General features: G+C 43.3%; 1 protein-coding gene across 6 annotated transcripts in view; it reads left to right on the forward strand.

Annotated features, from left to right (window-relative positions):
- Nucleotides 1–25,593, forward strand: part of LOC147017701 (engulfment and cell motility protein 2-like) — a 361,388-nt gene that overhangs the window by 171,318 nt on the left and 164,477 nt on the right. For 4 of the 6 annotated variants that reach the window (XM_085847513.1, XM_085847517.1, XM_085847515.1 and 1 more), the window contains exons 7-9: nucleotides 5,034–5,197; nucleotides 15,634–15,669; nucleotides 16,192–16,291. In XM_085847513.1, the coding sequence (XP_085703639.1) occupies nucleotides 5,034–5,197; nucleotides 15,634–15,669; nucleotides 16,192–16,291 (300 nt within the window). Of the gene's footprint in view, nucleotides 1–5,033; nucleotides 5,198–15,633; nucleotides 15,670–16,191; nucleotides 16,292–25,593 lie in introns of those variants that run through there. The other 2 variants (XM_085847518.1, XM_085847516.1) reach the window with 2 other exon arrangements.

Raw genomic sequence — 25,593 nt, forward strand, 5'->3', positions numbered from 1 at the left:
CATTCTTTCTACAATGGAAATCAAATATTGTTCGGAAAGTTCTTCCCAACATTGTTTCAGAAGTTCCTACAAATGTGTTGCACTTGTTGGTTGCTTTGCTTTCATCCAAAACCAGCTCGATTGGGTTTAGGTCTGGAGACTGTGCTTGCCATTCCATGATTTGAAGCCTACCGTCTTGTTCTTTTCTTCTAAGGAAGTTCTGACATAGCCTGGAGGTATGTTTTGGGTCATTATGTTGCTGTCGGATGAACCCCTGACCAACTGGGCATAGACCAGAGGGTATTTCATGGGGCTGCAAAATGCTATGGTAGCCCTTTTGGTTCAGGGTGCCAGTCACTCTGTGCAAGTCGCTGACTCTGGATCCAGCAAAAGAGCCCCAGATCATCATGCTTCCTCCTCCATGTTTGACAGCTGGTGTCACACACTGAGGAACCATCCTTTCACCGACTCGACAGCATACAAAAATCCTGCGTGATGAACTGAAGATTTCAAATTTTGATTCATTGGTCCACAAGACCTTCTTCCAGTTTTCAGTAGTCCACTGGCGGTGCTTCATGGCCCAGGCAAACCTCTTTTTCTTATTTTTCCATCTTAAGGCCCGGTCACACCTTGACGTTTTAGCCAACGTATGCCGATTTTTGAATTTTTTTTCTAAAACGCTGGCACACGTTGAATACGTTATGGGGAAGTTTTGATAACATTGAGAGCACGCTGGAATACGTCGTAGTACGTTGCCATACGTCGTTGTACATTGGCTTTAAACGTACTTTTCGGTTGTCCTCAAATTTTTTCATGCTTGAAATTTCACGACGTATGTCGGCGTATGACTCACACGTTCCGCTACGCTGGCCACAAGTTGTAGGCACGGTCTGCGATCGTTGGCAGACGTCAACACATGCTACTTGTAAGTTAATCGTAAGTTGAGACACGCCGAGGTAATGTTTAGCGTACCCGAAACTTATTTCTAACCTATGATTAACGTGTTGTTGGCACGTTACGCGATCGTTGCCACACGTCGACAGACGTTACTTTTAAGTTACTCATAGGCTGAAAGACGTCGGTATAATGGATCGTCCTTGCATCAGCGTCCACGGCCATGGCCAGGACACTTATTTGCAGCATTCTTCAAACTTTTCTTCGGCATGACGAGGATGTTCACACTTCGATGTCTAGCTTGGCTATGATTCCAATTGTCCATCGGCAGCGTCTATTTAAAATAGTCGAGTTTGAGCGTTTTAACACGTTCAGAAGAAACGCTTCAAATTTCAAAAGCCCAGCGTCAAAAAACAAAGGCGAGTGACAGCAATTTAAATCGTTCATTGTAAACAATGAAACTAGCTGAGTGGTACCGTTTTAAAAGTCGTTGAGTGTAAAAAAAATCCAATTGTTGAGCGCAAGCGTCTACTTTCAATAGTGGAGATGCAGCCATTTAAATTGTTGAGTGGCAGCCTATGAACCTACCCGTGGACATGCGGACGCAAGGAGGATCCATCATAACCCACACCCTCCCCCTCACACCCACCTACTACTGCCAACATGAACAAACTACTACTAATACTGATACTGATACTGTTACTGCTGACATGGACATCGACTCAAAAAGGACTCGAAAACACTGTTGGGTTCCCCTTTTATGAACACCATTTTTATATACCAATTCCCAAAACCGCTGGGAACACGTCTTTATATGGCAGTTGTAAGCTAGAAACACATTCATTTTTTTTTTTTTTTTGTCGACCGGAAGACGTCATTGGAATACGTCTACATACGTCGATGTGTGTTGGGACTACGTAAAGAATTGGTTCAAAGCACGTCAAACATAAGTTAGAAATAAGTTTCGCGTAAAAAAGACGTTACCGCGACGTGTTTCGACTTATGAGTAGCTTATAAGTAGCCTTTGTGGACGTGTGTAAGCGTCCACATATCGTGTGTAAAACTTATCCTCATCGCATGCGAACGTGTGTCATACGCCGAGTACGTCGTAAAATTTTGAACATGTTCAAAATTTCTTGACGTACTCTACTTACTACGACTTATGATAGCGTATTTAGCGTTCTACTCGCGCATACCAAACTTACCCATACCGTATTCGACGTGCCCCAACGTTTTAGACACACTTTTTGTTACGTCGGCATACGCTGGCAAGATCGCCAAGGTGTGACCGCGATTTTGACCCTTCCATTTCTACGGCAGTTATGATTTGAATCGTTGTGTGTCAGCCTTTTAATAGGCTACGCCACGACATCGTCGGCGATGCGTGCAACGCACTATGCCTGAGTTAGACTATCGTTGGGCATCGGTTGTGTAGGCCGACAACAGGTTCAGCATTCGTTGGTATAAGTTATCTATAACACAACGAAACGTTCTGTGTAGTTACCAATGCGTTATACATAAGACCAAGTCGCTATGAATACGTCCGAATCTTTAAAAAAAAACATCAAAAGTTCAACGTAAGCCAGCGTTTTACATAAATTTTAACACGTTGCCATCGCTGGCTAAAACGTCAAGGTGTGACCGGGCATTTAGCAATGGCTTTCTTACTGCCACTCGACCTGTCAAACCTGCAATTCGAAGTCTTCTCTTCACAGTTAAAACTGAGACTTCCTTACTTCGACCAGTGTTCAGCTGTGCTTGAAGCTGCTGTCCTGTGAGCCGCCTATCACGCAAGCTGTTGACTCTCAGAAACTTGTCTTCTGATTGTGTTGTGGCTTTGGGTCTGCCAGACCTCTTCCTGTCAGAGTTTCCTCCAGTTTCCTAGTGCTTTTTGATGGTGTAGAAAACTGTACTCATGGACACCTTGGCTTGCTTTGCAATTTCTCTCAAGGAAAGACACACTTTTAAGGGTTATAATGGTCTGAATGTCTTTCTTTGTTAATTATCTTTTCTCGCCATTATGATAGCAATATACGACTTCCTGTCGTGAAATATTGTCCCAATAATGCTTCAGAGTGTGTAGCAACACAGTCTGTTCCAACACTGCTTTTATACAGACACAGGGTTTGTAACTAATCAACAAAAGTTGGGACACCTGTAGGAATTGTTTGCATCAACTTTCGAGGCTTAATTTACTTCTATTGTTGCAGAACAGCTACAGTTGCTAACCCATTGCTCGTTCCCTGAAAAGGGAACAACTTTTTAACAACTCTGAAATGTACATTATTTTTCAGTTTTTGGTAACCTAAACTCTTCTTTTTTAACCTCTGGCAGTTTACCGCTTAGCTTTGTACCATTTCAGGTTATTCACTGGACTTGAACTGATTCAATTTCAGTAAAAACTGAAAAATGGAGGTGTTCTTAAACTTTTGACCGGTAGAGTAGGTGGATAAAGTTCAGGTGTGCCAAGGAAGAACTTTGTACAATGGAGGATGTCCAATCACCGGCTGGCTTTGGAGGTCAACGTTGAAATGTGGTTTGCCAGGTCAGGTATGGGAGCATGCGCTGGAGCTGCTCGTCGCTGCATCCACTTTCCGCTAGTACTCCAGGGGCCTCCGGCTGGCCATCCCCCCAGGCAGATGCCTGGCCCATCCCCATCTCTTTGAGATGCTGAAGAGGTGGGAGTGGAGGGGAAGTTGCAACCAGAGGTACTCCTGGGGGGTTGGGAGGTGTAAGGTCAGCACAGAGGCAGTGGGAAATTGAGTTCTTGATGAAAAGTGCAACTCCACCACCGGGGCATTTTTCAGGCCTATCAAATCGGAGGAGGCAGTAACCAGGGAGAGACACTAAGGAGTTCAGGACGTTCTGTGGGAAGAAGGATTCTGTTGAACAGATGATGTCTGCTTTATCAACAACAGCCTGGATTGAGAGATCTGCCAGGTTACAGCAGAGACCATGGATGTTTGAGGTCTACACAGTTCGATATATTGGGATGGTGCAGAATTGGGGGTGGGGGGGGGAGAGATTTTGTGGGGGCAAGGTGAGGCTTTAGGGGAGGGGTGAGGTGATTGGGAAGGGTTGAGTGTGTGGGGTGTGGAAGAAGGTTGCTGGTCGAGATGCATACAAAGTTGAGGCTTGTGGAAGAGCTACAGCTTAGAACGGATCAGGATGCAACAGAACAAAAGGAGCCGGGGGAGGAGGGATGAAAAGTCAGCAGCAGAGTTGAGGGGCAAAATTGAGAGACTTCGAACAAATAAGGGATGTGGGGAGGAATGGGGGTAGGGGAAGACACACATTGTGGACAAAGGTGGATGCAGAAGCAAGCTCTCAGGAAGGAAAAGCTCGAAATTTGGAAAAGGGGGCTGGGGGGGGTGCGGGAGGGATGGTTGGGATGAAGGTTAACGGGGGTAGAAAAGATAATGGTGTTGGATTGGGCATGATCTGAGATAGTGGTGAACAGCTGTCTTGAAGGGAAGAATGTGATTGAAGAGAATGTGGAAGTTGGTTCCACAGGTGGGAATGAGGAATGAATGAGTGGAGGTAGGCCTAATCACACTATAAACCTCATCACTTGTACAATTAGGTTTAATAATGTAATCTAAAGTTTAGAGAAATGTCTACCTGAGTTAGGGACTGGAATATTTGTTTTCCACCTCGTGTAACAGGTTGTTGGGGAATAGCGGAGCGAGGCTGGATGGTGTGCGTACGTGTGCGTACGTGCGCGCATGGGAGCACCTCCACGACGAGCCTTAGATGTTGTAAAAAATACCCAGAAAAAATAGTCTGAAACTTTCCTTGGCATGCTTTTTGTAATTCTGCACAAACACAACATTTAGAAATGAGAAGTTTTTGAAATTGAACAGATTTGATCTTCAGCTTTGTCTCTTTGGTCTTCCTCTTGGTGCTTGTCTCACAATACAGTGACCACTTGGTTCAAATCCCATATACTGTATTGATTTGTCTTTTGCTTATTGATGTCTTTACTTTTAATGTCTCGCATATTCTGATGTCTCCTCATTTCCTTGTCCTGCATGTGGTATATGTGTATTTTCCTCTGTGCCTTATATACTGAAGAGAGACTTTTGAGGCTAAGACTGTCTTTCAGGTAATGATTGATGTGAGTCGCAACATCATTGAGATTGCTTGTCACTATCTTTCAGGTTCGCATGGCTAAAGACCTGCGCGATAAGTTGCAGTCTTCAAGTCTCGACTGCCGCCTCGAAGCTGTGAAAACCTTAGCTAAGCTCTCTGGTGATCTCAGTTTTGCAACAGAATTCATCACCTTCGATGGAATTACTGTCCTCATGCAGCTGGTGGACAGTGAGTGAGTGACTATGCACCCTTACTGGCCTCTTCCTCTCAAACACCATTCTCCATGCTTTCTTTATCCAATTGAAGGAATTTGTTTTTCTGACATATCCATCCAATATCTTTGACTTTGTGGAGCATTTCCTCTATCTTTTATACAAAAAAAATCCACGTAATTTTTTGTCACATGCCTTAACCACCTTTCCACCTTTTCTCCTCTTCTTTCTCCTTTGGTTTCTTTGTACAACACTGTGTTGTCCACACACTCAGTTATTGCTGCCGCAACACCTCTATCTTCTTCGCTCTCTATCCCTTCTCTTCCTTTGTCCCTTTTTGTTTGAACTTGTAATGAGGATATAAAAATGGCATTTCAAACAATTTCTCATGATTCTCTACATGTCAGGTATTCTGGAATTCACAGACAAGAGCATTCCAATAGTAGTACCAAAGTAACTATACTATAAAGTACTATACAGTAGTATAGTTGTACCGCGGTACAATTGTATGCCATTAGTTCTACACTGTTAAATTGTAAAAAAAAAAAAAAAAAAATAGTTTGACTTCCTTTATACTGCAGTATGTATACTCTATGTAACATGGCAACATACTTCACTTCAATACAACTACAGATCACTACAGTTTCACTACAGATCACGAGGAATCTTCCGGTTCGGACTCTCCGCGTATGCAGGGTGAGCGGAGTTTTCCAAACCGCATTTGTCCTGTTTTGTGTTTGTCATTCATCATTGTGTTGCTATTTTATCCAGTGTAATGTTTCATGTGAATTCATTCATTGTTTTGTGCTATTCAGTTTCTCATGTTCGTTTGTATTGTTAAGGCCTTCCTCGGCTAGAAAGTGGGCCCTGCTTTAGCTTTACTTCTGGATGTATTCCCGGATATCCTTTTTCTATTTCCTCAACACAAACCTGTCCTATTTCCTATTTCATTTTTCCTCTCCTCGTTTCAATGCATTTTAAGTGGTGTATCCGCTTCAATATTTGGTATGTCCTTCCTTCCATCCACCAAAAATGAAGAAGAAGAACCTTTCGAACTCTCCATGCAGGGATAACCAGAGTCGTAAGTTGGCGTTTGTAGTTTCGCCATGTGTGCCCACGTACCCATGCGCACAAACGGACCTTTTTTCTTTTTTCTTTTAAACTGCACCGCTTAGTTCAGACATGGGTGAGATTTTGGTTTTTTCAATATGTATTCCACCCATAACGATTCTCATTACCTCCACCACCGAAGGTGAAGGAGGTTATTTTTTCACCCCTTTCTGTCTGTCTGTTTGTTTGTTTATCTGTGCACAGAATATCTCAAAACGTTGTGGACGGATCCAGATGAAATTTTGTGGGCAGGTTCGGTGTGTGACGAGGATGAACTGATTCGATTTTGTTGAAGATCCGGAACCGCCTCCGACGACTGGAATTTCTTAAGTGATTCTTCACCATTGAGAGATAGGGCTAAAAACGATATCTGGCACGATATCTCAAAAAGTTGTGGACGGATTCGGATGAAACTTGTGAAGCATGATATTTTTACCTCTGCCACCGAAGGTGAAGGAAGTTATGTTTTCACCCCTTTCTGTCTGTCTGTTTGTTTGTTTATTATTTGCAAAATCGAAGATTTTTCAAGTGGCAGAGGTAATAAACGCTATTGAATTTCCTTCTGCTCCTGGTTCTACATCCCCCTCTCTATTCTCTAACTAAACTGAATCTACATTAAATGCTGGAAGGGCATTTGGTCGAGCACATGCCTCCACCACATAATGTCTGATCCACGAGAACATATCAGGCCACATACATTTTTGAAATATCATGCCACACAGTACTATATCATTTTTGGCCCGGTCTCTCAATGGTGAACTAGAATGGGCACTCGGTAGAGCGCATACCTTCGCCTCCACTACTTTTTTGTTCTTGGCATGAGAGTGGGGGGAACAGAACAGTGAACATTTTGGTGTTGGTTTCATGCAAATCGGTTTTGATTTGACCGTGTTATGACAAAAACCGAATATTTTGAAAGGTCGTGACCCCACTGACCTTTGACTCCCAACCGCTAACAAGGGTAATGACGTAATTGTGTCATGTCACCCATCACAAGATTGGGAAATGAATTCTGAACATTTTGGCATCGGTTGCATGCCAATTGGATCAAAATTGACCACGTCATGGTAAAAATATAAATTTGACCTTGACCTTTGACCCGATCGCTCCCAAAATCTAATAAAATGTTCCTTGGATAATAACCCATCATCCCACCAAATTTCAAGCGATTTGGTTTAATACTTTCTGCCTTATGCGAAAAACAAACACACACACACACACACACACACACACACACACACACACACACACACACACACACACACACACACACACACACACACACACACACACATTTACAAATAAATGAATAAATAAATAAATACACAGCGACCAATACATAACCTTTCGCAGAATGTGAATGTAATAATCACTTTAAGAATTAAATAATTCTCGTATTCGGATTCAGGTCTTCACCAAAATCAAATCAATTCATTGTGGTCACACACACCCAACCTGTCCGGCAAGTTTAATCTGAATCTGTCCACAACTTTTTGAGATATCGTGCTCTATATTAGTTTGGCCCTATCTCTTGATGGTGAAGAATCACTGAAAAAATTCTCGGAGTCGGATCCAGATCCGGATCTTCACCAAAATATAATCAGTTCGTCCTTGTCACACACCCAACCTGCCCACCAGATTTCATCCGGATCCGTCCACAACTTTTTGAGATATCGTGCACACACACAGACAGACAGACAGACAAGCCAGGAGGCGGCGATGGGTCGCCTAGCATGGAAACTATAAAATATAGAGCAAAATGGATGTCATATTGTGGATATGGAATCACCTTCAGATTATGCATATCAAATCTCATCCAGTTCCATCGACTGATAACTACTCGGTATCCATTTGAATGAAAAGTACCGAAAATGTGGTTTGAAATCGGAAATCCCCAAAGTTCGAGTGCATGCTGTCTGTGAACAAAGATCTAAATCGAAAATCCGGCTTGAACGTTTGTGCACTATGTATTCCAGACGATTAGTGTGAATTTTCATGACCATCCGACCATAACCCGAGGAGGAGTAGCATTTGGCGTGAAGGCACCTCCAGCTCTCGCATATTATCGATTTTTGCACTATTTGACCTTTGACCCCTGACATAAGCGAAATAGGTCAATATGTCCTGAGGCAAAGTTGTAGTACTCATTGAGTACCATGAATCTGCAAAGTTTCATTCGTATTGATGCACTCACCTGGTCGCTAGGGGGCCTTCAATTTTCGCCAATTTTCACGCATACCCTAATTGTAGGGGTGCTGTGGGTAAAGTATTCCATATATCACAAAACCTGGAATGTATTTGATAGAGCATCACCTGTTGATCATTCGTGCAAAATTTCATAACCCTACGTGCGATAATGGCTTTCGGAATTGATTTCGCGTGAACGGTACCGATTTTGAAGTTTTTTTTGGTTGTTGCTAGGGAACCAAAGCGTCCCGAGCAACCATCTCAATTTCCAAAGCACTCGGTCATAAGATGTACCTACCACCCGAGTTTGGTCAAAATCCACCCACGTTTACTACCAATTATGCTGATGACAAACGAACAAACATCCAAACAAACAGAATTACTGACAATAAGGGTCACCTATTTCGGCGACCCAATGGAGAGGGGTGAAAACATAACCTCCTTCACCTTCAGTGGCGGAGGTAATAAACGCTTGTTCTTTTGAAGAAAAAAAAATGTAAAAATTATTTTAAGAATGCATTTCAACCCTTGTATCTCTTTTTCTTAAATACTACACATGTGCTTCTCCATAATGATATCTGTCTCTTGTTCTTCTTCTTAAAAAAGATGATTTTTCTTTTTTTTTTCTGAGGTTTTATCTGCCCTGTGTCGCGCCCCCAAACCTCACCTCCTCCCTCCCCACCCCCATGCTCATACAGCGCAGAATTTCTCCGTACATTTAGCAATCATTCAAATCTCCCATTCCATTATCTTTATCTCCGTCTGTTAATGTTGGGAATATGGAATCGGGGGAAAGCATCCACCCCCACCCCACCTCCTCAAATCTTCATGGTCCCCTTTTCTGCATCCCTCCTCACCCCACCCACTAAATGCTTCCCCCTCACCTCACCCTCTAAAACCTTCCCTCACACCCAACACACTCAAACCTTCACCCGTATCGCACATACTCAAACCTTCCTCTGGCCCTGCACCCCACCTACACAATCTTTGCTCTGCACCCCTCACACATACATAAACCTTCACCCACACAGCACATACTCAAACCGTCCTCTGCACCCCATACATTCAAACTTCTCCCCACACCCCACACTCAAAGCTTCCCCCTCACTCTACCCCCTCCCCCAAAGCCTCACCTTGCCACTGCAAAGCCTCCCCCCCCCCCACTAAACCCCAATCCAATGCCTCTTCTCCCACTATCTCCAACTATGTGGAACTCAAACATCTGAGGTCTCTGCTCTAACCTCTTGACAGATCTCTCAATCCAGGCTGCTGCGGATAAACCAGACATCATCTGTTTAACAGAATCCTTCCTTCCACAGAACATCCCCGACTCCTGAGTCTCTCTCTCCCTGGTTAGTCTTCTCTGATTTGATGGACCGAAACCGCGCCCCGGTGGCAGAGTTACTCTTTACATCAAGAACTCAATTTCTCACTGCCCTTGTACTGAAGTTACACCTCCAAGCCCCCAGGAGTACCTCTGGCTGCGACTTCCCCTCCACTTCCACCTCTTGTTCTTCTGTGTTGTGCCGTCCTCCTAACAGTGATGACTCCATCCACATCTCTCTCTCTCTCAGACAACATGGAGAAACTTTTAACCACTCATCCCAACTCTCTCTTCATCATATGTGGTGATTTCAATTGTTTCTGACTGGAAAATCCTCTTTATCTATTTGCTGATGACTCCACCCTTTGCCGTGACATCCTTCATCCTTCAGCCAGGTAGGCTGTGGGGTCTTCCTCTCTTCAGAGTTTGAAAAACTTACAAGCCGGTCAAACAGTTGTAATATGTCTTTCAATCCTGACAAATCTCATACTCTCACTATCTCTTTCTGGAAGGGCCATTTGGCAACCCTCATCCCCTCCCATCTACTTTCTTAACAATCTTCTTGAGGAGGTTCAGTCAGTCAAACTCCTGGGTCTCACGATCAGCCATGATCTTTCTTGGGCAAACCACATTTCAATGTTGTCCTCGAAAGCCAGTTTGAGAGTCCTCCGTTGTACAAAGTCCTTCCTTGGCATGCCTGAACTCCGATCCACCTCCAAGGATTTCATCCACAGCTTGATGGAATACTGCTCTCCCCTCTGAGGAGGCTCCCCTGCCTCACATTTTGCTTCGCTTGATGCCATGGAAACCAAGCCTTCAAGGTCATTGGAATCTCCTTTGCTGTAACTGAGGCTATGGGACTATCACTTTGCCATCGCAAAAAGGTCGGGAGTCTCTCTGTCTTCCTCCGTCTCCTTTCTGGTCTTGCACCCTCTGTTCTTTCCGTGTTTTGTCCCCCCCCCCAAGGTTTCTGCCGGGCACACACGGTCCACTACCATCCCTCTTCTGGTGAAACTACATAAATCCAGGATTACTGCTCACCTCCACTCATTTGTTCCTCATTTTTCCCACCTGTGGAGTCACCTTCCATATCCTCTTCAATCTCATTCTTCTCTCCAGGTCTTCAAGACCACTGTTCACTACCATCTCAGATCATCCAAAATCCAAAGTCATGGTCTTTGCTACCGTTGTTAACCTCACCCAATTCTTCTTCTTCTCCTCCTCCTCCTCCTCCTCCTCCTCCTCCTCCTCCTCCTTCTCCTCCTCCTCCTCCTCCTCCTCCTCCTCCTCCTCCTCCTCCTCCCTCCTCCTCCTCCTCCTCCTCCTCCTCCTCCTCCTCCTCCTCCTCCTCCTCCTCCTCCTCCTCCCCTCCTCCTCCTCCTCCTCCCCCTCCTCCTCCTCCTCCTCCTCCCCCTCCTCCTCCTCCTCCTCCTCCTCCTCCTCCTCCTCCTCCTCCCATTGGGGGTCGCCACAGCGGATCATCCATATGATCCGCATTGTGATTTGGTACATGCTTTACACCGGATGCCCTTCCTGACGCAACCCTGGTCGCCTCTTACGACACAGGGATCTGGTATACCTATTTTAACCGGGGTATACACCGGCCCAGTATACTGGTACTCATTTCGCCGACCTCGGAAGGATGACAGGCTGAGTCAACCCCCTGGTGTTATACGACTTGGTATATACATATATACACATACATACATATGTATGTGTATATTTATATATATATATATATATATATATATATATATATATATATATATATATATATATATATATATATATATATATATATATATATATATATATATATATTCAGTGGCCCAACGGGGCTTGAACTCAGGACTTTTTGGTTCCCAAGCCGCTGCCCTAACCGCTGCGCCAACACCAGGCTTTCTTTATCACCCAAATCTATCCTCCTAATTTTCCAGTTTTTCCTCGTCCTTGGGGTTTCCTTCTGTGTTTATTTTGTCCACCACATGCATGCGTGTTTTGCATCCTGTTTTTGTCTGTTACGTCCTGATCCGTTCACTGTCGTAGCTCATCCACAAGCCTCGACTATGTATACAAATAAAATAAGAAAAAAATATCAGTACAGATCACCACAAATCATTATATATCACGACAGGTGACTGCAGTTTCACTCAATTCACTGCAGTATCTTTTTTATTTTTTTTTTAACCTCATAAAACTTTCCTGGGTACACCCCCAGATCAACCACCAATGTTCAACTCAAATCCATCAAACGGTTTAGGAGTGTGTACTAGTCAAACCACACACAAATAAACCCACAAGACAAATTATATACAGTATAATACGATGAAACCCCGTCATTTGTGGATTTGATATTTGAGGACCCTGCGTATTGTTGCGAATCTGGAAGCCATGAGCACTCAACATACAGGTCCTATAGCTCAGTTATTTCAATAAGTAAATGCGGATAAATAGCTCGCCGTCCCTTGTTTAATGGCTAATTAAATGTTCATGCGCTGCGGAGTTATTTTGATAGTCAGGGTTTTCTTTTATTTTTACACCACCAACATCAACTATAATAACGCCAGCATCACCCTCACCTTCACCTCGCCCTGACCGATGCCATGGTGGGCGGAGTTCAAGGAGGAGCCTCGCGGCAACCCTCGACCAATCAGCGTGCTACGAGTGAGGTGGCCGCCGCTCAGCCAATCAGACCCCGCGACGGTGAGAAAGGCGGTCCGCGTGACGTCACCACGCCCCCTGGCGAATCGACAGACTTGCCGCCCGTTTTGGCCAATGACAGGGCGACAAGCGATTCTGTGTGCCACAACCGCCCAGTAAGGGAAGGTGGAGGTGCCCCCTCCCCCCCCCCTGGAGAGGGGTGAATAAGGTTGCGGCACTATCGGGGGAAGAGAGAGAGTTTTTGAGATAGTTGATGACTATGACGATGCCGGGACGAGCGCTGAAGGGAGCTCTGGATTCTATCATCGCATCTCGACGCTGGTCTGATTCGCCCGTGTCAGCCGAACCACACGAGGTGGACAGGTGTGTGTGTGTGTGTGTGTGTGTGTGTGTGTGTGTGTGTGTGTGTGTGTGTGTGTGTGTGTGTGTGTGTGTGTGTGTGTGTGTGTGTGTGTGTGTGTGTGTGTGTGTGTGTGTGTGTGTGTTAGTGGGCCCGTTAGTGGGCCCGTCTGTAAGTAGGAATTGTTTAAGTGCTCTTTGCTGTACATACTTGCATCTCTATAGTCAGATAACACTGCTTATTGCGTGCTCCCCCCTTTCCCCCATTATAAATAAATACATTTGTTGAATGAATCAGCTCGTCTTCGTGTTTCTTCCATTGGCTTAGCATGGCGCGTGTTGGTGAATTACAAAGGCTGTTGTCGCTGTAAATGTACATTTGAACCAACGGGACTTCGGCAACCATCCGCTCGGGTTGCGCACGGGTCGGGCACGCTAACGGCTAGACTCGTACAGGTGCCGTCGAGGGTGTGAATACTCGGTAGTTCGCCACGTGGATCTCTAGGTATTTTGAAGATTGGCAAATAACCCCCCTGTACCACGTGGTGGAATTATTGACGATTCACGGTCCGGTAAGGGACCCGTACCTTCGGAGTTTTCCGAACGGTACGATCTAGATTCCAGGTGTTCGGTGGAGTCGACCCTACTGCTCCACCTAGCGGTCGTGCTCGCAGCCGATACCCAGCTCCGCAACAGTATTCACGGTTTATAAAGTGTGATCTGCTTCTACTTTTGTGGCCCCAATGCTTCAGCTATTTGCAGTTTTTACACGTGCATAAACCATCTCCCACTAGCCACGTGCATAAAGCAGCTCAAAAACCATTTCCCACCAGCCATGCATAAAGGAGCTCTACGCACACATAAACCACCTCTAGCCACGCAAAAACCACCTCCTACCAACTGCACACATAAAGCAGCTCTCCCACCTCCCACCAGCCGCACACAAAACAGTTCAACGTGCGCATGAGCCACCACCAGCCACGCATGAGCCACCACCAGCCACGCATGAGCCACCACCAGCCACCAGACATGAGCCACCTCCAGCCATGCATTAACCACCTCCAGCCACACGCGTAAGCCACCTCCAGCCACACGCGTAAGCCACCTCCAGCCACACGCGTAAGCCACCTCCAGCCACACGCGTAAGCCTCCTCCAGCCACGCATAAGCCTCCTCCAGCCACGCATAAACCACATTCCAGCCACACTCGTAAGCCATCTCCAGCCACACGCGCAAGCCACCTCCAGCCACACGCGTAAGCCACCACCAGCCACGCGTAAGCCACCTCCAGCCACGCGTAAACCACCTCCAGCCACGCATACACCATCTTCCACCAGCCGCGTGCATAAAGCAGCCAATGTCGGTCATTTTACTGCCACCCAACCACACAACCAAGAGGTAATTTCGATGTCTAAACCATATTACACCTGCCGTACCTTCCGTCATCTGGGATCTCATGGAGTCTAACCCCGAACTTACCATCAGGAAATGTTGGAAGGACTTCAACATAGCGCACTGCATCAGTCCCATCAAAGACTCGCTGGACGAAGTGAAAGCCTCTGCCATCAACGCTTGCTGCCAAAAACTATGGCCACAGGTAGTCAACAACTTCAGAGGTTTTCACAACACCATGGAAGAGAGGTGGAAAATTGCCATGTTGGCACGAGAGATGGGAGAGGAAGTCTTCGACGATATGGATTCTGAGGAATTGGAGGAGCTCATCGCCTCGCATGGGGAGGAGGAGTTGGAGGCCATCATCAAGGTTTCTGACGAGGAAGAGGAGGATGATGACAGCAGGGAAGAGGAGCAAGAGGTGGCAAGGCCCACCCTGACCGTCAAGTTCCTGGCTGAAGTGCTGCAGGATATGAGGGCAGTTGCTGACAGGTTGCAAGATTCCGAACTTGTGATGGAGTTGTACCACTGGTTCAAGAAGGGGTTGGATGATGTTTTGCTCCCGTACAAGTAGCTACACAGAAACCTGCAGCACTCAGCAAAACAGCTGTCAATTAGCCTTTTTTTTTTCTTTTCGTTCCAGCCCCTCCACCTCAACACCATCAGCACCCTCACCTGCATCCCCTTCTGTGCACGACTCATCAGCACCCTGACCTGCGTCCTCTTCAGAGGGGTTCACTGGATTCTAACTCATTATCATCACATCAAAAGTTATGTTGTATCTTAAATAAAAATTGGATACAGTACCTGTTGTTGTTTTTTTTATTTTGTTTTTTTTATTTGTAAGCATTTGTAATGAAATTGTAATCATGTACATTTGTGTTGGTACCATTTTTTAATTTTCCATTATGAATCATGAACCACTGGGAACCTATCCCCCTTTTCCCATTGAAACAATGCCCCGACATTCGCGGCATTTTCTGGAACTTATCCCCCGCAAATGTCAGGTTCTGACTGTATAGTATGATATTATCGTTGATGTATTCTTACTACAATCAACTGTTTACTGCAGTAACTCCAAAAAGTGTACACCACAGAAAGAACTATAGTTAATTAAGCATTACTACAGTTAACTGTAGTTATTATAGAGTTACTATGATGGATGTATAGTTTCTATGATCGATGTTACCACAATGTAGCTCTTGCCTGGGTTGTTTTGCATCTTGGTATTTTCAATGTCTTGAAAGACATAAATGCTTTTGTTTTCCCATATCCCCTTGATTCCTTTCGAATATCGACTATCTTTGATGATTCTGGCAAACTTGGGGACAAATGAAATGGTCAAATGTCCATTAGAATGTAAATTCTCATTACCATAAAGTAAAACCAAGGCACTTGCAACTTTACCGGTGAATCGGCCTCAGTTGGCGTTTGCATTTTCCAGGCGGTTCGTGAAATTGCAGAAGATAATGACGGCTTGGTAAGGATGTTTTGAGAAGACTTGTCACCTTTTTTTTCTCTTTGCTGCTTTGAGCCTACTTTGAAATATTCTATTCAGCTGCTTATTGGACTGTCCTTAACTGCTGCGAAATGCTACTAAAACCTTCTTTTATTCTATTTCCTGCCTGTGTCGAGAGTGCATGATCACTGGTCATTTTGGTTTCTTCTGCTCTGAGAAGGTTCTGCTAACAGCTTGCAACAAATTCCTTTCTTCTCCAGTATCCCTTGTTTTAACCCTGTCCTTCCCCCTTTATAAACCTTACACTGATTTGATGTTATTGTTGTCTTCAGAAGTAGGGCAAAATGGATAATGTATAGAGTGATCCGAAAGTCTTTTGTTCAAATTGATTACACTTGCAGAGGTTCATCTGGCCAGCCAGTTTATCGCAAATAATTTGAGGATCCCAGATGATATCCCCATATTTAAAAGCATCTATTTATTTAAAATACACAAATGATGTTGCTAATGAATGTTAACAGTTCATATTGTCCTGTCATGCAGCTTTGGTGAGATGCTTGCCTACGCCCTCACCGCCTTCCTTGAACTCATGGATCATGGCATTGTTTCTTGGGACAGCCTGACTATCAGTTTTGTGAAGAAGGCAAGTTGAGATGTTCCAGCCGTATGACTATCAATACCTTGCTCGAGGATGTTGAGTCTTGGTTCCAGAATATTTTGTGGTTGCATTGTCTTTGTTTATTTGCAGGTGCACATTTTAACCTATCGTGTTTTCATTAGCTCTGTTTAAGGTGACAAATTGCTCTTAGAGAGAGAGACAGACAGACAGACAGAGACCTTTATTTATACAAGCTAATAAAAAACAGTGACACATAACATTCAAAACAAGTCGTAATAAAAAGGTCAAGTACACAGTGAAAATGAAATAATAAGATAATTATGATCTACTTTACACAATGCAGTCCTGTAACACCATTTCTGCTTAAAGAGTTCTAAATTATTTATGTTTTGGTGAAAATATATTTCTGCACGTAATCTAGTCACGACAAGGGCCTCAAAAACTGTTAAAACAATGTAATCATCATCACAGTTTGCAAGAAGTTTAGCTTTCCTTGTTTTATAAATTGCTAGTTTCCCTTCAGCTATTACAAAATTGGCGAGAGCAGATTCAACATGATTTTTGGAATTTAGCGGCAATCCGAAAATAAAAGTACGTAAAGAAAATTTAAATTTTCATGTGACAGCACAACTGTGATAAAAAGGTAAAAAGGGTAGTCAGTCTTGCCCAGTTAACATAGGCGTGATATAAATCTTCAGAGACCATACAAAAGGGGCATGAGATGGAATTTAAAACATTAAAATGATGTAATAAAACATTGGTAGGTAAAATCGTATGTACAATTCTCCAAGATATATCACCAGTCCGTTTTACAATCGGTGGGGCATAGATGCAGCTCATTGTGGGCACGGGGGGACCCCGGAGGCAACATCCCCTTCCATCAGGATCCAAAACTATCTTTGCACACATAAGGATGCCGTATGGTGACACAAAGGTGGTACAGGCACTTTTTAGCAACACGAGGAAATGAAGAGGAAAACAGGATCACAGTTTCTGTTAATGCGAGTGATGTTATACGTAACTGCGGAAAGATGGGAACATGGATTGCAGGGACAGCGTATTTAACTAATTCTCAGCCATAAAAGCTGGGGTGCCAATGTACACACTTAGACAATGGATGCCTTCCTTCTCCCACTGCAAGTCTCTGGGAAGATGAGGCAAACCAACAGCTGGGGTATGACCAATCCATAGAGCTTTACATTTGTTCCACTTTATTTACAGTTGTGCATGTCGAAGATAATTTTTCCAAGTAATTTAATAACATGGTGACATCACCACTATTACGCACCATGACACACACATCGTCAGCATATGCTGAGATGGCAATTAGCCTTTCAGTTGACATCACAGGAAAGCCTGGTAGACTAGCACAAAGGCGAATTAGGAGGGGTTCAATGCAGAAGGAGTAAAGAATGCCCGATAGCGGACACCCTTGATGGACTGCTCTTCCAGCCATCAATGGTGCACATCAGCTATTATTAACTTTAATAATGCTAAAAACATGATTATACAACAATGAGACATGGGATATATAAGTTGTCCCAAAACCAAACAGTTTTAAGGTGTAAAATACATATTCATGGCTAATAGAATCAAAAGCTTTCTCTTGGTCAAGTCAAAACAAGCCAGTATTCTGTTTTTGAAGAGCACAGACATCCCACAAGTCCTGAATTAAAAAATATTATCATGAATAGACCGGTTTGGAACACAAAAAGATTGATCAAAATGTATTAAAAAGCAGAGAAAAGGCTTTATACGATTTTACAAGGGCCTTGGAAAAGATTGTAATCTGCACAAAGCAGAGAAATCGGCCTCCAATTCTGTAAAGTCTGTAAATCTCCTTTGTTCGGGATAAGGCACACGACTGCATGGCGACAACTTAGAGGTAATAAACCTTCTTGTAAACTCAACTTTAAAACATCTAAAAGTGTTGGTCCTTTTTAACAAGAGCGCAAGAAAGCACTCCGTAGCCTCTCAGCAAATCCCAGAATGCTTTATAAAATTCAACAGGTAAACCATCAGAGCCAGGTGTTTTATGATCATGAAGGTCATTAAGACCTATTAAAATTCACCAACAGTAAAATCTTGTTCTTAAGAGTGTTGTTGCGATTCTTCCAATTGTGGTAGATTTTGGGTAAAATCAGACATTGCTCGTTCATTACTTTTCTTTGTGGTAAAAACATTCTTGTAAAAAAAATCCCGAATAAAACACTTCAACTGAGCATTGTCTTCAATAATTTGTCCATCACTTGAACGCAAGTTTAGCAGCAATCGATTAGACTTTGTAGTTTTTTTTCAAAGTTAAAAAAGCCTTTGCAGCAAGTTTCTGAAGTCCACAGACTTGCTTTAACTCTAAGTCGGGTAAGCACTCCGAGAGCATCTTCTTTAATTTAACTATTCAATTGGGCTTGTTTCTCATAAAGCCGCTGGTGTCGTACATCCTTATCAATATTAGTCATGCTATCTTGTAAATTAAGGATTTTTTCTTTAAAATACTTATCCTGGCTTGTTCTACATTAGTGAAGTTATTCCTATATTGCTGACAGAAGACTCGGATTTGTGCTTTTATATAATCCCAGCATTGCCAAGGATTTGTGAAATCGTTCCGTGATTCTAGAATTCAAAGCCAAATTTTTTTTAAAAGATGATTTAAAAAAGGAATCATTTAAAAGAGAGATGTTAAAAGACCAATGAGAAATATTCCTCTAAGGGCTGGGAAAAAATGATCAGAAAGGCCAGAAGGCATGATATCAGTAAAACTTACACGGTTTAAAAGAAGAGAGACTAATGTAAAATTTATCAAGCCTTGCAAGCGATATGTTATTTAACAAGCAACGATACCAAGTAAATTTTTTAACGTTCCCGTGCTGTCTTCACCAAACATCACCAACATCATATTGTGACAAAAGCGTGGACAAAGGCCTCGCACTCGCTGGATGAGATTCAGGGCTGTTCCGATCTCTGATAGCATTTAATATACAATTAAAATCACCACCTAAACACAATAGGGTATCGGGGGTGAGATGATTAAGGAAAGTAAAGGATTCAGTGAAGAAGGTTGTCCTGACTGTGCTGTCACTTGGGGCATAAACATTGACAATTAATATCCGCTGGCAGTTATATATAAAATTAATTACAGCTAAATATCCACGAACAATTTCTTTAAAAACAAGAGAGGAGATGGGAAGACGTGCAGAGATATAAAAAGCAATACTGGCACTCACGCAGGTTGTGTTACTAAAAAACCAAGTGCCTTTCAAATTCAGCCTCCAGTCTGCCATGCAACTCGCAGTCACACGAGATTCTTGTAAAAGAAGAATATTTACCTTTACATTATTAATTGACTGCATAGCTTGGACTTTACGTAAAGGATTACGCCCTCCGTTTATATTCACACTTGTTATACTCGTAATAAAAAGGGAGGATCAAGAAATTTTAATGCATTCAAGTGCTTCCTTGCTTTAAAGATATATTTTCTTCAGTGTCTTGCAAAAAGCACTGGAAATGGCAGCAGCTTCCGGGTTCTTAACAATCATTTGTGCTTTTTGGACAACACAAGTTGGGGAAAAATAATTTTTGGTCTACTCGCTTCTTACGAGTACTTTTTTGTAAAAAAAAAAAAAAAAAAAAATCTGAGACATCACAAATAGAAATTACAGTATCATCAAGACTACTATCTGGGGGGAGCTCCTCACCAAAAGCAGTCGACGTCAGAGAGGAGCAACCGTCTGAATCATCGTCCTCATTTTCCTCAGGGTGTTCGCCCATTTTCTCAATATCCATGGTTGATTCAGGAGGGGAGACCAAAGATGTAAGAGGAACACTCTCAGCGGTTACATCCTTGGACATGGAGTGATAGCGATGTTGCTACCTTTAACAGAAGTACTGCAAGGTTGAGATGGCTCAAAGAGTATGGAGGGGGTAAGTCCAGTTTGGGGGGGGACTTGTTGTAATCATTGAAGGTTGCAAACCAGGGTGGGTTAGAGGAGGAGGGGGGAAGAGCAGGGAAGGAAGAAGAAGAAGCAGGAGTGGCAAAGCGAGGGGGAGGGAGAGAAGAGCAAAGGGGAGAAGAAGAAGGAGGAGGAAGGGAAGAAAGAGGTGGGGGGGGTTGAGTAACATTGGCATCGTTACGTAACATTTTAGGGGTACCAGATGATTTAGAAGAGGAACCAACTGGTGGAACCGAACGACATGTGGCCTGTGTTGTGGGGCAAATCCCCGTAGCCATCTGTGCAAAGGAGCGAGGAGCCACTGAAGCAGCGAGGACTTCGATCTGGGTTTAGTGGTGATTTGAGAAGGGGAAAGAGGTCTTTTGGTGCTTTTATTTATAGGAACAGGATCAGGTGCTTCATGGGAAGCTTCTGCTTCTGTAATGGATGCATTATCTGGGACGGGGAGTTGTTGGGATGAGGAGCTTTCATTACCAGTTTTATTCGGCATGTCTTTGGGGCACGATCTTTTAACATAGCTGAATTCACCACAACCAAAACATACAAGGATTTCTGTGTTCGCATATCCCATGTGAGTACGTGCCTCATTTTTAAAGGGAAGGATTGCCTGGAACCCTGAAACACCTGGTGGTAAGAGCATGTAAACAATCCGACGAAATGACATGATGATGTGTTTAAATTTATCATTCTGACTACGAAACAAAATCATTGTGAATGGGGATATAACCGTACTGTATCTTTTCAGTTGGGTTACAATTTGATCACATTTAAAGGCGTTGTCACACCTTGACGATTTAGCCAGCAATGGCAAAGTATAAAAATGTATATAAAACGTTGGCGTACGCTGAAATTTTGATGTTTTTTTATGTTTTGGTCGTATTCATAACGTGTTGGTCGTATTCATAACGTGTTGGTCGTATGCATAACATATTAGTAACGGGCACAGAACGTTTCGTTGTCTTATAGATAACTTATACCAACGAATGCTTAGCCTGTTGTCGGCATTCACAACCTATGCCCAATGACAGTTTAACTTAGGCATAGCGTGCTGCACGTATCGCTGACGAACTCGTGGCGTAACCTGTTAAAAAGCTGCCGCACGCCGATTTAAATCATAACCGTCTGACAATTGGAAGTGTCAACCACGCAGTCACACCTTGACGATTTAGCCAGCAATGGCAACGTATAAAAATGTATGTAAAACGTTGGCGTACGCTGAAATTTTGATGTTTTTTTATGTTTTGGTCATATTCATAACGTGTTGGTCGTATTCATAACGTGTTGGTCGTATGCATAACATATTAGTAACGGGCACAGAACGTTTCGTTGTCTTATAGATAACTTATACCAACGAATGCTTAGCCTGTTGTCGGCGTTCACAACCTATGCCCAACGACAGTTTAACTTAGGCATAGCGCGCTGCACGTATCGCCGACAAACACGTGGCGTAACCTGTTAAAAAGCTGCCGCACGCCGATTTAAATCATAACCGCCTGAGAATTGGAAGTGTCAACCACGCAGTCACACCTTGACAATTTAGCCAGCAATGGCAACGTATAAAAATGTAGGTAAAACGTTGGCGTACGCTGAAATTTTGATGTTTTTTTTTATGTTTTGGTCGTATTCATAACGTGTTGGTCGTATTCATAACGTGTTGGTCGTATGCATAACATATTAGTAACGGGCACAGAACGTTTCGTTGTCTTATAGATAACTTATACCAACGAATGCTTAGCCTGTTGTCAGCGTTCACAACCTATGCCCAACGACAGTTTAACTTAGGCATAGCGCGCTGCACGTATCGCCGACAAACTCGTGGCGTAACCTGTTAAAAAGCTACCGCACGCCGATTTAAATCATAACCGCCTGAGAATTGGAAGTGTCAACCACGCAGTCACACCTTGACGATTTAGCGAGCTTATGCCGACGACCTATGAAAAATGTGTCTAAAACGCTGGCACACGTCGAATACGATATGGGCGAGTTGTGTATACGTTAAGAGCACGCTGAAAAACGATGAAGTACGCTGTCATATTTTGTGGTACGTCTTGTACGTCGTGAAATTTCATGCATGCCGAAAAATTTACGACATGCTCGCCATATGGCTCACACGTTCCGCTACGCTGGGAATAAGTTGTAGGCACGATATGCGATCGTTGATACCTGTCGACACAAGATCCTTGTAAGTTACTCATAACTCGAAACGCGTCGAGGTAATGTTTCGCATACCCGAAACTTATTTTCTCCGTCAACGCACATTTTCTTTTTTTCTCCTTGGCTCCGTAAAGGCACGTGACGAAATATCTGAAGTTGTTGTTGTTGTTGTTGTTGTTGTTTTTTATTATTATTTTTTTTTTTTAGTCTATCACGAATTTTAAAATATATTCGGACATTTGCTTTTAAGCTTCGACGTCGACGTGACAATATCCTCAAACAGAAAATATTCACAGAGGAGGAACTAATAATAAGACATGAGCAAACTGAAGAGGCAATCGGACGTGATGTAACGGCACGTGACGAAATATCGGAAGTTATTGTTCTTTTTTTTTTTTTAAAACGCTGCCAATACGCCATTATACGGTAGCCGTAAATTAGAAACACGTTCAGTAAGTTCTGTGGTCGTCCAGAAGACATCAATCAAATATGTCAATATGCGTTGGAGGTACGTTACACATAGGTTCAAAGCACGTTACTCATAGGTTAGAAATAAGTTTTGGGTAAGCTAAGCATTACCTCGACGTGTTTCGACTTATGAGTAACTTACAAGTAACGTGCCTCGACGTGTGTCAACGATCGCATAACTGTGTCAACGATCGTGTGACGTGCCTACAACACGTTACTCATAGGTTATAAATAAGTTTCGGGTATGCTAATCATAACCTCGACGTGTTTCGACTTATGAGTAACTTACAAGTAACGTGTGTCAACGATCGCATAACGTGCCTTCAACTTATGGCCAGCGTAGCGGAACGTGTGAGTCATACGCTGGCATACGTCGTAAAATTTCAAGCAATGCTAAAATTTGAGGACAACCGCAAAGTACAACGATGAAACCCAGCGTACTACGGCGTATGGCAGTGTTTTTCAGCATGCTCTTAATGTTATCAAAATTTACCCATAACGTATTCGACGTGTGCCAGCGTTTTAGACGAATTTTTCATATGTCGGCATACGCTGGCTAAATCGTCAAGGTGTGACAGCGCCTTAACGAAAGGTCGTAAATTTGAAATCACAACTTTTTTTTGCGGGATTATCCAAAGGGTTAAAGGAACATAAATATCGGATCAAAGAAAAGTCCATGCTCCATCACTTCAGCAACCATTGCCTTTAGAAACGAAAAAAACAATTTTTTTTTGTTCATACGGGAAACCGTCTTAACATTTTCAATCCCAAAGATCTTACCTACACCAACAATTAACTTCTCCATGTCGATTTCCGACAGAGGAACACACACTATCCTGCGTGTCCAGGTTAGCACTTCAAACGAAGCATACCGTGAACTTTCACCCTCCATGACTCTTCAATGGCCAGATGTATAAAAATAAATCGGCAAACACCGTTCAAACTTTGACAGGTCGTAAGAAACCCAGAACAATTTAAACAAAAGGAAAAGGTTTAATGAATACAAAATAAACCAGGCACAACAAATCCCGCCCATTTATTGACGAAGTTATGGGCGAAAAACGATTTTGATCTTTTCGTGACCTTGACCTTGACCTTTGATCCAATTGGACCCAAAAGTTAATGGGGTCGTCCAAGGTTCATTGCCCACCTGTGGATTAAATTTGATAGTGTTTGCTAAAGCCGTTTTGCCGTAAAGTTGCGAACAGACAGACAGACAGACAGACAAACAAACAAACAAACAAACAGACTAACAAACCAGATGATTACAATATCCAGCTCCCTCCCTCAGGGGGGTGGGATAATAAGTAAACGCAATAAACTAATTATGCACAACAGTATATCGGTATGGCCACCACCCAAAGCAGAAAGAACGTACCGAATACCGCCATAAGTGGTATTCATGCCGGTGAATCGCATGCCGGCGGGCCAGAATTCGTAACAGTATGTTGGGGTTGAGTAGAGGAAGGTTCCTTTCAAAAATGGGCGCGCTGCGATTTTCAGTGTGGCCGCCATGGCATTCGTCTTGAAATTGGTTTTCGTCAATTTCGAGAACTGCTTGGCTTGTCAGATTAAGTGTGTGTGCGTGTGCGTGCGTGTGTGTGTGTGTGTGTGTGTGTGTGTGTGTGTGTGTGTGTGTGTGTGTGTGTGTGTGTGTGTGTGTGTGTGTGTGTGTGTGTGTGTGTGTGTGTGTGTGTGTGTGTGTGTGTGTGTGTGCGCGCGCGCGCGCGTTGGAGTTGAGTAGAGGAAGATTCCTTTCGAAAATGGGCGCGCTGTGATTTTCACTAGCCGGCACGGTAGCCATCTTGAAATCTGATTGATTTTCGATATGATGTCCAACGTGCTCTAACTGACTGCATCATCCTGATATTACTGCTTCCTTTTACAATGCATGGGCTGAGGGGGTTACGCCCGCTTTGCGGAGCTATTTTTTCATTTCCCGTTCATTATTTGTCCTCCCAAGATCAAGATAGACAATGCCAAGGTCTATATGACAGTTGCTAATACCGTTAACATCCTCTCTTGTGACAACTTTCATCCTCCTCATTATGTCGTTCTGGACACTGCTTTCTTGTATCCTGCAGGTAACAGGGTAGGCCGTCAATCTATTCCCGGTTTTGAACCCCTGTAATTATGTTGCTAAGAAACGAAATCGAACAAAATATTTACAGGTTATAGGTACATATGTCAAGTCTATGGGGCAAAAATTTTGTTGAAATCAGACTTGAACAAAATTAGTTGTGAATTTCGACATGATTTCCATCCTTTTCAAGCAGTGGTTGCATCCATTGGCGATACTCTAAGACCATTTTCTGTCGCGTTCCAACCGTCATAACTAATTTTGTGAACCGCCGTTGAGAAATTGATTATTAAATAATGAATTAGTTAAATTAATCAAAAAAATAAAAAGTACCGTTTTTGCCAAAAGACTTGGTGACAGTTGTTCCTCAATATCAGCTTCCCAGCTCAAAGGATGGCTGAGATATCACTTGGACAAACAAACAAACAAATAAGAAAGCAAGAAAACAAACTGAGTGAAAACTGAGTACGCCCTTTCGGTGCGCGTCATCGCTGGGCACCAAAGGCCTTCATCGTGCAGCTCCTGGAGATGGAACTGGGAGGGGCGATGTACAATAGAGTTAATTTGATGATTAAGTTAATATTGTGTGGCTAAAACATGTGAAGAGTGATGAGTCAAGTGTCGTTTTCCCGTGTTTCCTTGTATATTATTTTGTTGGGATGCTTCATCTTGTC

Source organism: Eptatretus burgeri, chromosome 11 (genome assembly GCF_056783735.1).
Source record: "Eptatretus burgeri isolate ZD-2024b chromosome 11, Ebu_testis_v1, whole genome shotgun sequence".
NCBI lineage: Eukaryota > Metazoa > Chordata > Myxini > Myxiniformes > Myxinidae > Eptatretus > Eptatretus burgeri.